This window comes from Dufourea novaeangliae, unplaced genomic scaffold, assembly GCF_001272555.1.
Source record: "Dufourea novaeangliae isolate 0120121106 unplaced genomic scaffold, ASM127255v1 scaffold158, whole genome shotgun sequence".
NCBI classification, from domain to species: domain Eukaryota; kingdom Metazoa; phylum Arthropoda; class Insecta; order Hymenoptera; family Halictidae; genus Dufourea; species Dufourea novaeangliae.
Window position 1 is genome coordinate 32796 of NW_015374028.1, and position 15846 is coordinate 48641.

The window sequence follows — 15846 nt, forward strand, 5'->3', positions numbered from 1 at the left end:
CGAAACAACGTGATGGACACCGGCTCATCACCCGCCGAATACCTCTACGGAACCACGTTGCGCATTCCGGGAGAATTTGTCCTCCCCGACGACGAGCTTTCCAACTCGGATCCAAGGGCGTTCATCGAGGAATTCCGCGCGCACATGCAAAAGGTGAAACCTGTCCCAGTGGGACAACGGCACAAGAAACGTGCGTTTCTTTTCAAAGACCTCGCCACATGCACGCATGTGTTCCTCCGCGCGGGTACCACTAAAAAAGCATTGGAACGCCCATACACCGGTCCTCATAAAGTGCTAAAACGCACAACCGACAGAGTCGTCGAAATCGAGGTAAACGGAAAGCCGCGCTGTCTCCATAGAGAATGTAAAACCGGCATACACCATCCGCGAATCACACACAGAAGCTGCCGGCGACCCCGCCGTCGCGACAAAAGGCAGCGAATTGCGCACGTACGCAAATAAGAAACGCGTCACCTTCGCCACTGGACGTAGTAATTAAGGACACTGTAAGCGAGCGAACACCAAACTATGTACATATTATAAATACTGTAATTATCAAAATCTTATAAATATCGTGTACACTCGAGGGGGAGTGTGTGAGGATATCAGCGCCACTGCGCAATTCCCCCAGACACTCGCCTAGGGAGTCTGCCCCAACAAGGTTGGCAGCGCCAACCTCGGGCCATATATAACCAAGAGTCGAGACGCCTTCGCTCTCTTCTTCCTCTTCTTTTTCCGCGCTCGACTTTCGACTCTCGGTAGAGACGCACGTCTGTCTCTATCCGCCGCTCCCGATCTCGGGATGAATAATGTTTTCTTTTACAAACACGTGTCATAACTCAGTGATATCCTCGTGGTCCTCTACACCGTTCTGAGCAAGTTGGCTGCTCTCCAGTTACGCCAGTCACCCGTACTGGTAAAACCCAACATATACCTCGTCGGTGGCGACATCAAACATCAGTCCACATGTGTTGCTCCTCCATGTCCATCTAAATCTAAAGATCCTTCGCATCATTTTCCCCAGAAGGAAGATGTAGCACGAAAATGGGTTGCTGCGGTCAAAAATCCAAAACTCCTTTCTTTGAGCCATAAAGAATTGGTCAAGCGAGTAGTTTGTTGGAGACACTTTGCAGAACAGGATTATAAATGTTCATTCCAGCACAGAAATATTTCTTTTTTTCTTTTTTTTAATCATGAATAAATTTATTTACTACCACATATACATTGTATACAATTATTTCTTTCACCTTTTATGAATTTCCTTATACAGTAAGTTTTTTCATTTCTCATGATTTCTCATATTGTCTATATGAAAAAAACAAACATTTTTCATATTTTCTCTATGAATTTAGACAATATGAGAAATCGTGAGAAAATTTTGGCCAGACTAACTTTTCAAGTATTCAATTTTTATTTGAAATACCCACCATATTGCAGTTTGGTTCACCACTTCCGCTTTTTAACTGTGGTGGCGCTACAAACACTGTTCGATTCGTAACATGGGAGTGCCGTCCTCTGCCCTGGCCTACGCCGCGTTTCCCCGAACGGAAGTCAAGTTTGCAGTTTGCGCGTGAATGTACATAACATCGTAAGATGGCTAACTCAAAGGTACGGTTTTACAAAATTTTCAATAAAACATTTATGCATACGTATGCACATAAGTATTCTATACAGGCATTAATACAACTTATGGTTTTTTTAGGAAAATAAAAGTTGGGTTATGCCATCATTTGATTGTGAACCTTTAAAAAAATCTTCAACTATAAAAAGTACTTTATCGCAGACATTAGAAAGGAATACATTCGATGTTTCATTTAGCTATGACATTATACCTCAGAAGAAAAGTACAAGCAATTTGTTTGCTTTACTGGAAGCTTCTGAACCAAAAAAGCCTTCTGAATTAGTAGTTAGCAGGCAAAAACAACAAGAGATTGCAGACTGGTTACAATATAAAGTTAGAAAAGGCAGACCTTGTGCATTAATTTTATCTGGTGTATCTGGCTGCGGAAAGACAGCAGCATTAAGAGTAATTTCCAAAGAAAATGGTTTTAATGTTACAGAATGGATTACTCCTATTGATCAAGCAATGGATGAAAATAGTAACATTCTCTTTACAAAAAAGAACTTTGTCTTTTAATTAAAAACAATATTATGAATAATGTCTAATTAGAAAGTAATCATTTTAATAACAATATTGTAACCACTACTATCTTCATTCAGATAGGGTACCGAGACAAGCAGATAGATTTGAAGAGTTTGTAATTAGAGCTACTAGATACAGCTCAGTTTTGAGTAATTGTCACAATCGTCTACTCCTTGTAAAGGATTTCCCAAATGTTTTCATTCAAGATAAGGATAGCTTCTTCTCCCTACTGGAGTAAGCAACAGAGTAGCATTTAGATTTTATGCATTTTTTTTTAATAACAATTCTGACTTCAAGACAATTTCAGAAAATACTTTGAAATGGGTAAAGAACCTATAGTTTTTGTATGTACAGAAACAGGAAATTCAAGGTTATTGCAAACATTATTTCCTCCAAATATAAGAGAAAAATTTGGTGTGGATTTAATCAAGTGAGTTTTCAAATGCAATATTTTATTTAATTTTATTGAGTAAGTGTACTTATTTCATTGTTTACCATCTAGAATAAATCCTGTTACACAAACTGCAATGAAAAGTGCATTGAAACGAATTGGGGGTATATTAAATTCAATTGCTGATCACATGATATGTGTCTCACAAGACAAAATTGATGAAATAATGTCAAATAGTATAGGAGATATCAGAAATGCTATCATCAATCTTATATTCATTTCATTGAAAGGTGTGTGCAGTTAGTTATAAAAATACATTTCACTTTTAAACACATCTTTCAATATTATGTTTACTAGTACCAGAGAAACAACAAGAAAAGAAATGCAATGTTCGAGAAACAACTCTAGGGCTTCTGCATGGAGTTGGACAAGTAATTAATCCAAAAAGTATGATACAATATTATATAAGATACAACAATTTTTAGGAATGCAATACTTAGTAACACATATTTGCAGAAATTCAGAATGGAAATTCATGGAAATTTGTTCATGATCCTGATAATATTACATCTTATTTTCAATCGCAAGCGACAGTATTCTTAAATTTTCTTCAAGAGAATTATTTGAACACTATCAGAGGCATAGAGGAAGTGAATATCTGTGCAAATATTTTAAGTTTAGCAGACACTTTAAATTCTGAATGGCGTGTATGTTTGTTATATTTATTACATTTAATTATACAGTCTTTTACATTCCATTTTACAAGGTATTATATGTACAGGGTGATTCTCTCACTGCGAAAATCAAAGGACGTTCTGCTCTAAAGAACCGCCGTGTCGGTGCGTGTGTGAATGGCCCCGGGGCGTCATCAACAGTGAGGACCGATCTACAGATTGCACGTACTGACGTGGCGGTTCTTTAGAGCGGCACAGTCTTTGATTTGCGCAGCGAGAGAATCATATTATACAAGGTATAACTTACGATATATGTCAGTGACTACAGATATAAGACTATGGATGCCATTGTTGTCAAGGGGTCATGAATCAGTGCCTCGAGAACAAGCGCCATCTGCTCTATCCTACCATAAAAATATGAAACACTTGGCACTACACATACATGTAGGATGCATAAGGAGGTACGAAAAGGCATCTCTAGTCTTATTATATTTGTAGTCACTGCTATACATATTACATGAAAACGTTTCTAAGACAATTGCAATTTTATGTGATTAACATGAATATTTTTAGGATCCTAATTTAACTAAGGTTACGTTATCGTTTTGTGTCCGAGGTGTAATGGTAGCGAATGTAAATCCAATTTCCGGGTGGAATCCCGTTAGAAAACCACAGAATGAACGAACTGAAATGTTAGTATACAAAGGTTTGATAACGTAATAGTAATATTACATAGCAGTGACATAAATATTAACAAATTCTGCATTTACATAACAATAATTATGCATGACATTAGTATACAACTGTAACGTAACCTTCCCTGTATACAGGCAAAGAAGTTTAGCGGCCGCCGAAATTCGATGGTACGAATCCATTATTAACTCAAAATCTAAAGCAACGGAAAAATTACTTGATATTGATATGGAAGCAGTTATTGAATAAATCCCATAGAAATTGAAATTGCAAATAAGAAGGGTGCATTATGTATTTCTCTTAGATGTATTTTTTACCTTTACGTAGATATTCAAGATGATTTCAAGCGTTTTAGTCAGATACGTCTCACCCTAAGTATATACGCGCTTGATAGTCATATTCGATAGTAGTACTATTATTCCAATTGCGGTTTACACTATGTGCATACTACTTTTCAGACATAGAAAAGTAAAGGACCACTAACATCACATGTGCGTGGACCAACTGCAACGGTTCTTAGAAACGCGAAATATATCATTAATACAAAAATCGTATTTTGAAAATGCTTCTCAAATTAATATCTTCGAAATTGTTCTTTTTCCGACATATTACAAAGTGAAATTATAGAATAATTAAAAATAAAAACTAAAACCGTCGCATCGGGATACCAACAGGGTCTTCATCATGAACGAGCGCGTGAGAGAAATCATGCTGCTCTCAGCGTCGGTCCTTTACTTTTTTATATCTGAAAAACGTATGCACATAGTTTAAACCGCAATTGGAATAATAGTACTACTACCGAATATGACAATGAAACGTTTCTGAAATTAATATCTTCCTAGCTTTCATTTAACTGGCGTAACATATTAATGTGATGGATTTTTCTTCCAATGTTTTCATATGTATGTACTGCAATAGTTAGAATGAAGGTAACATCTAATTGTAAGAATAATTTACCTATAGTATATATAAGAGAATATGTATTTGTGTAATATAAAATTTAAATATTAAAGAGTAATAAATACATCTCCCATTTTTGTAAAATGCTTCTTAAATTAATATTTTTGAATCTTTTATTTTACTGGCAAATTACAAACTAAAATTACACAATAATTAAAAATAAAAAGTAAAAGCGTCGCATCGGGATTCAAACGGGGTTATGGTCGGGGTCCTCGTCATGAGGGCGTTAGAGAATTCATGCTGCTCTCGACTCTCGGCGTTTAGATTGCTTGGGATACGGGATTTTAACCTGGCTTGGGCCACTCGGCCGTCGCGTCGTAAACGCGTGACGTAGACTTTTGCCGAGGCACCCGAAGCAGAGCGCACACGACAGAGGTAGAAAACGCTTGTGTTGGTGAGTCGCCGAGTAGGACGTAGTGGGGGCAGAGCTCACGGACAGGCTAGAATATGCTTGTGTAAAATACCCACGGGAGGCATGGAGAGGGTAAGCGCTCGCGCGGTTTACCCACTATTCTGGCCTGGCATCACTGTTGGCATCAGTGATCGGTGGTTGTTCGGTTGTCTCAGTCGTTATTAACCGTTATCAATCACTTCTAATGAATAAGATGTCATTGTCGCAAACACATCAAGTAGAATTAATGACTCTAGCAGAATTAGCAGGAATTACAGCAATTCCAGGCGTTTATCGGTAATTGTTTATTAAATGTGCAAGTATAACCTCTTCAATTACTCTAAACAGTTTTAACCTTAGACCAACATTGTGGGATCGCCGGTGAACCCATCGAACTTTAATCTTGTCTCTAGTGATGAAAATAAACATTAGAACATTAAATTTTTGTTTACCCTCCTAATTTGTACCATAGTTTATGAAATAACAAAGAAACATGAATTTCGTGTATATTTTCATTAGTTTTATAAGCCTTGGGGTTGCCAGTGACCCCATGGTGTCTGTAACATAACAAAACTGTGTCTTAACTGTGATGGATTATCTTCAAAAAATTTGTGGATAGTTATTTTAAAAATGTAAAAATATTACAATATTAAAAGTTTAGGTAATTATCTGGAAAAGGGGACTTCAAGTCCAATGACCTGAACATTAGGATATGTTGTAGAAGCGATGGTCCTGAGTAATATGCACTTTGTCCGAGGCATAGGACTATCATGGTTCAAAAGGTATGACAAAAGAAAATTGCGCATGTTACATTACATTTACTCCAATATAATAGTTCAGTAGGAACAGTGTTACCTATGCATTAAATCGTCCACCAAGGAAAATTTAACAAATTTGTGGAAATTGTTTTTTGTATCTTTGAGGGTGCTCCAATTGCAGCCATGAGTGCTAGAAAAGATATTTTATGAAATGTAGAATATTGCCGCTGTAAATTCATTTATAATATGTAAATTAAACACACAATTACATTTATTACCGTTGAGGCTTCCAGGTGTAAGCCGTGTCCTTGTAGAATTGTTTTCCCAACATTTTGCAAGCATTGCAATGTTGGAAAAATAAATCCACAGTTACATGGCTTACACCTGAAAGTCACAAGAGTAATAACTGTATGATGCTCGGCTGTGAGAGCCTCAAATTTTTTATTAAGCATACAACTATCAGTGAAACACCCTGACAGGAAAAAATTATCATTAGCTCTAATAGAAAACCATCTCAAAGTCCTTGTATCAGTCGCTATTATATCCGGAGAACTATGTACATTATTTGCTGGTGTATTTAAGTCTGAGGTACCAAAATTTACACAAACTATGAAAAAACCAGGTGGTAGATGTGCATTTTTCTATAGAAAGAAAGACAAGAAAGGGAAATTAGCATGCGTTTTATATTCATATAGTTTCTGTGCTGAGCACTAAATTTCAATCTGTTGAAATTGCAAAGTTAGCACAGAAAACTATTACTAATTGCAAAATTATTCTTCTAAGCCACATAGGTAAGGTATAAAGTATATCTTCTGACCATCTAAACTATATGTAGTGATTAGAAGAGCCACCAAAGCATTGTAAAGAAAACATATGAATCAAAGACTCTTTTAGCATATAGTTCAAAATGACTTATACATTTTGATTTCCTTTCTGTAAATGAAAAAACATGTTGCAGTTATCTTTTTTTAAGATGTCTTAAGAAGAATAGAAAAACGATTTTTCAGAAATGTTCAATAGTATTTATAATATTTAGATTTTATTTTGGGTTGCCCGCCACCCCACAGTGTCATATATGCTCAAAAAAGCAACAGTGCCGTTTTAGGGTTAATAATACATCCTTTTATGTTGATATTTTATGTTGTGTTAATTTTCTTTAATATCCTTTAAATGAACTCGTACAAAAACGTGTTAGAATAATTATGAAATATTATGGAAAAGGTTATTCTAAATTATTTAGATTATCAGATTTGACAGATTTCTTTTCAGTGTTATAATGGAACTTCTGACATTGCACATATCACCAGAAGATATATATATTCTCTTGAAGAAAATATGTCCACAGTCAGAAGACGAAGCTACAGAGAACCTTGAAGATGTATGTAAAACAATAAAGGAGAATTGATGTAAACTGCATAAAAATTAGCAGAGAGTAACTTGAAATGTACCTACTAAGACAAATTCATATATTCTTTTCATAATACTGTCTTTATTGTTCGACTTGTCGTTTATCACAAAAGATTAAATTTATAAAATGAATAATACACTGTAACTATTGAATAAAACAATATTTCTATTAAATTTTTTATATTATTTACATAATAGATACCTTCAGTATTGTGCACAACCTGCTCTTGCTAATTTATCAGCCATTTCATTACCATACACTCCAATATGACCATTAACATGTTTCTATATTATTTAAAAAGAAACAATATAAGACACACAATTAAAGTGAAGTATACACAACATAATTGTAAATTCGTCATACCCAAACTACATTTAAGGATTTGAGTGCATCTTCCATTTCTAGGAGTTCAACCTTATTTATAACAGATTTATTGCCTACAGTTTTCCATCCATTAGTTTTCCATTTTGGCATCCATTCGTTGATGCACCTAATTAAAAACTTTGAGTCTGTGATAATTTTTATATTCTTGATACCTGCTTGTTTTGTTATTCTTGCAGCAACAGTTACAGCCTGAATTTCTGCCATGTTATTAGTTGCTCTACCAACAACTGGTCGCGATACATTCCTGTAATTATCAGGGAATAAAATATTTTTTAAAAAAAAAGGTCTGTTAAGTTGAGTCGTAAGTTCCATCTATTGCAAAGTAAATCTATTTTTCAAAGCAAAATTTGTAACCTATCCTAGAACGATTAATCAATAAATTTTTATAATTGTGTATTAATGAGACTAAAGAATACATAATAGACTTGCATTAAATACAAATTATTTCAAGAGAAGAAATATTAAAAAGCGAATGGAAGTTATTTATAACATAACTTAATAGTTCCTGATAAATTAAATGCACGGAAAATTGTAGTGATACATACAGAGGATGATCATCCCCAAACCAGACACCTATACCAGCTTTTGCATTTGGACCACCATTTGAACTACATGCTCCATCAGTATATACATTTACGTAACCATCAATGTCAATGGTAAAGTCTGAAGACACTATCTAAATAATGAAAAAAAGTATTGAATAAAGTTAGTCCTATAATACTACAACAGTACTAAAGAGTAAAGCGAGTATTATATTTAGAGAAAAAAATTTTAGTATGAATACTAATATTAAAAATAATTATTATACTAGTGCTAGTATAAATAATATACTATCATTATTATAAAAACTATTATTTAATTAGTATAATAAACACTTACATTCTGTTCTGTGGATGCAGTACTTGGAACTGTGTCTAGAACCATGATTTTCCGTTTTTTTGTAGGAAACTGTTTCTTTATAACTGTATTTCTTAATGACTGTGATCTAAAAAGTTGAAATATTGAAATTATAATTTCCTATTACAAGTATTTAATAGGTACTGTACCTTTTCCTTGTACCAGATATTCCAGTTCTGTTATTTAATGTACTTGAATTTGGATTCTGACCGATAAAGTTTTCAGCTTCTTGTTTTGTTTGAAATTTTTTAAATAAAGGGCCAGTAAATTGGTGAACTTGAGCCTTACATTCATCCCTTATTAAAAACAGGAATTACATATACTCTATATAAAATATGTTAAAAAGAATACACTCACACATTGTAAAAATCAAAATTTGATACCAAGTATTGTAAATCCCTGGATTACGACCTTTAGCAACTGCATAATAAGATGGAGCCATTCTGCATGTATTAAAGAAACGATAGATTGGATTTATAAACATTTAATATCTGCTATTGCTTATTCACAACTTAAAATGATTTAAAATTATAATATTCATCTGAAAGAGAAAATACAGAAAATGTGTTAAAATAAAACTATGGATTTGATTTATTTATAATGTATATCAATGTGTAAAATATAATAAAATAAAGTAATCAAAAAATTTTATATAAGATTTAAATTTATTTTAAACTCAATCAAATCCTTAACAGAAAAAATAAATTTTACATAAAAATTGTTGGTTTATTGTTATACTGGGAAAAAGTTGATTCCATAATAGTATTAACCCTTACCTGGTCAAGGTGGGTCTAATGGACTCACACTAATATAATTTGTACGTACATATAACTCATTTAATCCTCATTATACCCTGATAAATAAGTTATCAAAAAGTTGTGAGTATTCTTATAAATTTATACTAAAAACAAAATATACGCTTCATCCAAATTGTATGATACACCCATATATTTCATAGGCCCCCGACTGCACGTCTACGACACATCACAGCCAGTAAGAGGCACGTAAAATACGCAACGTATAGTACACATATAGAGGGTGAAACAAAAATGTTGGAGGACTGGAAATTGGAGACTCGTGAGGTGATTTTGGGTGATTTGAAACAAGTTTTTCCTTAGCAAAAATGTTAGCTGAAGCTTTGTTAATGAGATATTAACGAAAATCTGACATAAACGACCAATCCGAGCGCGAGTCTGCCGACGGCGTTCACGCGGAAACGTTGGCTATAGGCTGCGCTCAACTGCGTTTGTACTACAAAGCTCCGAACAAGCAAGTCGGTATGCGTCGCAGGAAACTGTATGTAATAGCAAATAAAAAAGACGTAACAAATAAAATCGAACTTTTTATTATGTTTCGTTTGTCATTTAAAGTGATTAATGAATCAAGCATTAGTGTAGGACAATCATTTGTAACGTAAAAAGACGGATACACGGTTATTTTTTTAAACAGAATCGAGAATAATTATTTGAAGAGAGAGGTTAAGGAATTTGTAAATTTCCTTTTCAAATAACGTATTAACGAAAAGGTAATGCAACAGAAAAGGAACGAGAGTGACCGCAATTCGTTATTGTGATAAAAATCAGTAGTTTATAATAACGGGCAACAATGTTACTGAAAATGAATAAGTCTCTTTAAAAAGCCCGAGGAAAAATTTAGGTACAGAAACTTGCAGAATTATCGCCGAAAATAAGTCATAGCTTGCGTTAAATTAAAAAATAATAATCAGCAATAAATTGATTAGAACTCTCCCTTTCGGAAATTCATCTGCAGTTTGCGAACCAGTGTCACTAGGTCACTGGACCGATCCTGGTCATTGACGGACGAAACGGTTTATGGCAGGGTAGCGTCCAGTCTGCGGGTGATCATAGGTATATGCATCCAGCCAAAATTGAGAGTCGTAACGTCAACTGCGTTCGGCTTATTCCACCGAATATGCATTCACTTTACTGCACGACTACTAACACTGTTCACCCGACTATATCACGTAATGTATTTTTAATCCAGCGGAGTTGTGATTAGGCGATCGATCTCTCTTTCGATAATGATGTTACGCCGATGAAATCCCCATTTGTACAGGCTCGGCCTCTAGATGAAGACAAGAGTGAGCTGGTACTCATCTGAGGAGACGAAGGATGTATGATTAGCTGACGTTCCAACTCCACTAGCTTATAAACTAGGTAGAGATGGGTCGACCTAATGACTCTCCGAATCCTAAAGGGAAGTACACTCGAACCCTCGAAGTGGCCTGGGCCTAACAAAGTTGGGAAGGGTGGAAAAGCCGGGATAAACAGAACCCCAGGTAACGCCACTCCTAGACCCCTTGGTCTTTGTGTAGGTCAGGCACTACAACGCCAGCCTCGTGGCCTTGGAGGGGATATCAAAATCCCTTCCTCTGGGTCACTCATGTGCCACTAATCACTAATCACTCATGACCCGCGGATGAGTTGTACGCGTCCCTTTTTATACCCCGACATTCGAGTCTAAAAGTAGTGGGGGAGACACCTGTTCTTCAACGGAATTGGTGTTTCAAGAAACTCTGGCCACGCCACAACACCCCGTGGGTAACCACGTAATCTAGTAATCAAAACACAGTAATCAACCGTAATAGCGGAGCGCCTGGTTCTATTACTATGGAGGGCTGTTTTCACCTCTTGAACGTGGAGGAAAGCAGCTAAAAAGAAATACGTATCAAATATTTTTATAAGAACTGCAATTTCACAGAGTTGTATAATAATCAGCGATTGTCAATTCAGGAGGTTCCCTTGTGAGTTCACGTCTGCTATGAGGTCGAAGCAATTAGGCCGTAAATAACCGAAACGTTCGCTTCGGCCTCTGCTAAGGTGCTCGGACAAAGCCAAGCAGTGTCAACTCAACATGTGTCCAGGAAATTTTTTTTCTGCTCCTCAAACAAAACAACGTATTTCTGCTGTCTATTTCGAAGCAATGGGTACGTTGGTGGTCTCTTCTCTTCAGACCCTTTCAAGCGCTTCGGTGAAACTGCATGACGCTTCACTCGTTGCACTTCTGCAAAACACTTGTTCTCCTAAAACGCTGATTTCTTTTTACCTAAAGCTTGTTGCCGTGATGTGAGTGAACTCACAATGTAACGATAGGAAACTACATATTTGAGGGCAGAGGAAGCTCCTTCGGTAAAATTCTGACAGTCGGTTAGCAATCGGACGACAGAGATGTTCAGTTCACGAATGAAATGCGGCTGCTGCTGTGCAAGCGTTGGACTACGTGAAACATCTGATAAATTGAAAACAATCAGCCCTTTCGGGATTACGAATTTTCGTAACGTAAGAACAACACGCTGGATTAAAAATACATTAAGTGATAGAGTCGGGTGAACAGTGTTAGTAGTCGTGCAGTGAAGTGAATACATATTCAGTGGAATAAGCCGAACGCACTTGACGTTACAACCCTTAACTTCGGCTGGTAAGGTATACGTGCAATCACCTGCGGACTGGGCGGTACCCTGCCATAAACCGTTTCGTCCGTCAATGACCAGGATCGGTCCAGTGACCTAGTGACATTGGTTTGCAAACTGCAGATGAATTTTCGAAAGGGCGAGTTCCATTCAATGTATTGGTGATTATTATTTTCTTAATTTAACGCAAGCTATGATTTTTTTCCGGCAATAATTCTGTCAGTTTCCATACGTAAATTTTTCTTCGGGCTTTTTAAAGAGAATTATTCATTAACAGTAACATTGTTGCCCGTTATTAAATTACTGATTTTTATCAGAATAACGAACTACGGTCACTCTCGTTCATTTTCTGTTACATTACCTTTTCATTAATACGTTATTTGAAAAGGAAATTTACAAATTCCTTAGCTTCTCTTTTCAAATAATTGTTGTTTTTAATTCTGTTTAAAAAAATAACCGTGTATCCGTTTTTTTACGTTGCACATGATTGTCCTATATTTATGCTTGATTCATTAATCACTTTAAATGACAAACGAAAGATGATAAAAAGTTCGATTTTATTTGTTACGTCTTTTTATTTGCTATTATATGCAGTTTCCTGTGATGCATATCGACTTGCTTGTTCGGAGCTTTGTAGTACAAGCGCAGCCGAGCGCAGCCTATAGCCAACGCTACCGCGGGAGATCGACCGGCAGACTCGCGCTCTGATTGGTCGCGGTTTTTCGTTAATATCTCGCTAACAAAGCCTCAGATAACATTTTTACTAAGGAAAAACTTCTTCCAAATTGCCTCATGAGTTGTTACACCCTGTATGTTTAGTTTGTGGTATATACATAGCTCAGTGGAGGCGGCGTAGAAAAAAAAAATTGTTCCTTATATCAGGCCTGGCCAACATGTTGGTAAGGACGAAACGGTCTCTACCGTCTCTACCGTCAGTCAGACCGTCCCTCCTCTGCTCAATGTAATGTGCGAAGTTACGGCCTGGTGCGAACGACAAAGAGGGGTAAGAAAGTGCGCTCGCTTGCTCTGACTGTCAGAGCGTGCGCACTAACTGCTTCTTATTCTGACAGATGCGCCGCGGGTATGGAGAGGGAACCGTCCCTACGACAGAAGAGAGCAGGCCGATAGGGAAGTGGGTGCCCTCTAGAATCCACAAAGTTTCATTGAAATCAAAGATAATCTGAAAATATTCAACTTCGAGCATAAGATCTGCGACGCAAGGCGGCCCCAAAAATATCTAGACAAACCCAACCAATCCATCTTTCTAAGTACATTGTACTTAGAAAATTGGGAAAGCCCCTTATTTTTGTAAAAACAAAGGGATAAATAAAAATTCATCAGTAGCATAAATAATTAATTTATTAATGATAAAGTTAAATGAAATATTTAATAGAAACTGAAACGGAAAACGCAGTCTTTGACTTCGCACGTGAATTAAATTTGCTAAATTTTTTAAGTAGTGAAATATTTCATTGGGGAGATAGCATGCATATTGAACAAGGTTATGTCAAACATAACATAGATGGTAGATGGAGATGCTTCATGATACAATGCAGGAAACTTTATTGTTCTATATTTGAAAATACCATTTTCAGAAGTTCACACCTAACCATATATATGTATATTATTTTAATATTGAAAATATTTAAGTGCACATTGCTTAATTATTAATATAAACAACATTGTTTTGAGTTGAAAGTAATTACAATATCAAATGTTGATAAGTCGATACTCACTTCATCGCAGATAGCACATGACGCCTAATAACACCTTAAAAACGGCTTAAAGGCGTCTTAGACTTAAAGTAAAATGGGCGTCTTCAAGTCGTCATGTGCTATCTGGGATGCGATACGAGTACTTTTTTTCGATACCTATATACTTGGTATCGTAACCGTATGAGGTTGGCAGTAGAGTGAGAGGATAATACATGGAGTCACAGACTTCTCTTTCTAATGGGGCTGCAGTGGGAGCTTCTCCTACGGCTGTAGTGGAGACATTCCATGCATGCAGTATTCGTTCTCCTCAATCCCCTCCAGTCGCTTTCTCCCCTCCCTCTGTGATGTGCGAGCAAGAGAGGAGTTACTTCAGCGCTACTTCTGTCCTTTGGTCTCGCTTCATCCCTACCATAAGACCGTGCAGTCTATTATATACGTCTACGTGTTAGAGATGGCGTGCAAAATCATTAACGGTGATTTATCACAGTGATCGCCGAATCACGATCACGGTCATGATTTAACTTCATTGACGACCGTGATTGCGATTTTTTTATCTCGAGTGAATTTGCTCAGTGCGATCATATGTCCTTGATCTTTAAACAAAAAAACGTATTCAATATGATTTTACGATGAATTACATTACTATTTGTGTTTGTAAAAATCAGTAGAAAAAACAAGAAATTCTAAAAGAATGATTTGCTAGGTAACATGTAGATTATAATTTATAATCATTAATTTATTCATTATTGTTCAATGTTTCTAATTATTCCTTCACTTTATACGATATAACTCGAATTTTTGTTTTGATGTCGTTAATTTAAAATATACAGATTATGTGTCGCGTGTAAAGAACTGTTAGGTTTCTCCACCAATCAGAAACAAACACGAGAAATCACGAATCACTGTGAAAAATCACCGTGATTGGGAACGAATGTGATCGAATCACGAGTGATTCACAAGTAGCAGTTCACGCCATCTCTACTACGTGTTGGGTAGTGAATGGTACGAGAGATGACGTGAACTGCTATTTGTGAATCACGAGAAATTCGATCACGTTCGTTCCCAATCACGGTGATTTTTCATAGTGATTCGAGATTTTTCGTGTTCGTTTCTGATTGGTGGAGAAACCTAACAGTTCTTTACACGCGCACATAACCTGTATATTTTATATTAACGACATCAAAACAAAAATTCGAGTTATATCGTATAAAGTGAAGGAAGATAATTAGAAACTATGAAGAATAATGAATAAATTAATGATTATAAATTATAATTTACATGTTACCTGCAAATCATTCTTTTAGAATTTCTTGTTTTTTCTACTCATTTTTAAAAATACAAATATGTAGTAATGTAATTGATCGTACAATCATATTGAATACGTTTTTCTATTTAAAGATCAAGGACTTTCGATCGCAGTGAGCAAGTTCACTCGAGATAAAAAAATCTCAATCGCGATCGTGAACAATCGTGAATGAAGTTAAATCACGACTATGATCGTGATTCGGCGATCACTGTGATAAATCACCGTTAGTGATTTTGCACGCCATCTCTAAGTGGTACTCACACTAAAATGGTAATCAGACTTTAACGTTCCAGCATGGGGCGTAGACGCCCCAGAAAAGTGGGTCGCAAAAATACATCGGATATTAAGGCAGATTCAGACACGTGCAACATCGAGCACGAACACGCGCAGCCAAAATCTCGTATAACGTGGGCCTGCTTTGCGCGTAGAACCGCTAAAATCGACCCTCTCAAGAGGCTTCTGCAACGCGTGTTGTTCGCGATCGTGGCCTAGCAGGGTACACGCAAACAACGCGTATTGCAGGACACTCTTGAAAGGGTCGATTTTAATGGGTTGACGCGCAAGGAAGGTCCGAATTATACGGGATTTTGGCTGCGCATATTCGTGCTCGCCGTTGCACGTGTCTGGACCTGCCTTTAGGTCTACTCAAGATATCGTTCTGACAACCCACACACAGACGTATCTTTCTGATTTCCG

The 15846-nt window shown here is 36.4% G+C and overlaps 2 protein-coding genes across 2 annotated transcripts; one reads left to right on the top strand and one right to left on the bottom strand.

The window, feature by feature from the left end:
- Positions 1-1550: 1550 nt before the first annotated feature.
- Positions 1551-4192, top strand: LOC107189396 (cell cycle checkpoint protein RAD17). Its single transcript, XM_015577921.1, has 9 exons — positions 1551-1608; positions 1703-2099; positions 2221-2377; positions 2451-2573; positions 2646-2824; positions 2892-2981; positions 3051-3241; positions 3782-3900; positions 4039-4192. Exons 1-9 carry the CDS (start codon positions 1594-1596, stop codon positions 4148-4150), a joined length of 1383 nt encoding a protein of 460 aa, XP_015433407.1. The 5' UTR covers positions 1551-1593; the 3' UTR covers positions 4151-4192.
- Positions 4193-7510: 3318 nt separating this feature from the next.
- Positions 7511-9676, bottom strand: LOC107189393 (ribonuclease H1). The gene is made up of 7 exons (XM_015577918.1): positions 9476-9676; positions 9083-9240; positions 8849-8995; positions 8682-8787; positions 8348-8478; positions 7782-8046; positions 7511-7702 (listed from the first exon to the last, which is right to left on the bottom strand). Exons 2-7 carry the CDS (start codon positions 9181-9183, stop codon positions 7622-7624), a joined length of 831 nt encoding a protein of 276 aa, XP_015433404.1. The 5' UTR covers positions 9184-9240; positions 9476-9676; the 3' UTR covers positions 7511-7621.
- Positions 9677-15846: the final 6170 nt, after the last annotated feature.

What these genes read in the sequence shown, in the direction of transcription:
- LOC107189396 (XM_015577921.1), top strand. An exon ending in AGCTTCTTCTCCCTACTGGA is followed by an intron (nt 2,378 to 2,450) that starts GTAAGCAACAGA and finishes AGACAATTTCAG; the next exon opens with AAAATACTTTGAAATGGGTA. An exon ending in TTTGGTGTGGATTTAATCAA is followed by an intron (nt 2,574 to 2,645) that starts GTGAGTTTTCAA and finishes TTTACCATCTAG; the next exon opens with AATAAATCCTGTTACACAAA.
- LOC107189393 (XM_015577918.1), bottom strand. Translation starts at nt 9,183, where the DNA reads ATGTTTATAAATCCAATCTATCGTTTCTTTAATACATGCAGAATGGCT. An exon ending in CCAGGGATTTACAATACTTG is followed by an intron (nt 8,996 to 9,082) that starts GTATCAAATTTT and finishes GTTTTTAATAAG; the next exon opens with GGATGAATGTAAGGCTCAAG. An exon ending in AATCCTTAAATGTAGTTTGG is followed by an intron (nt 7,703 to 7,781) that starts GTATGACGAATT and finishes TAAATAATATAG; the next exon opens with AAACATGTTAATGGTCATAT.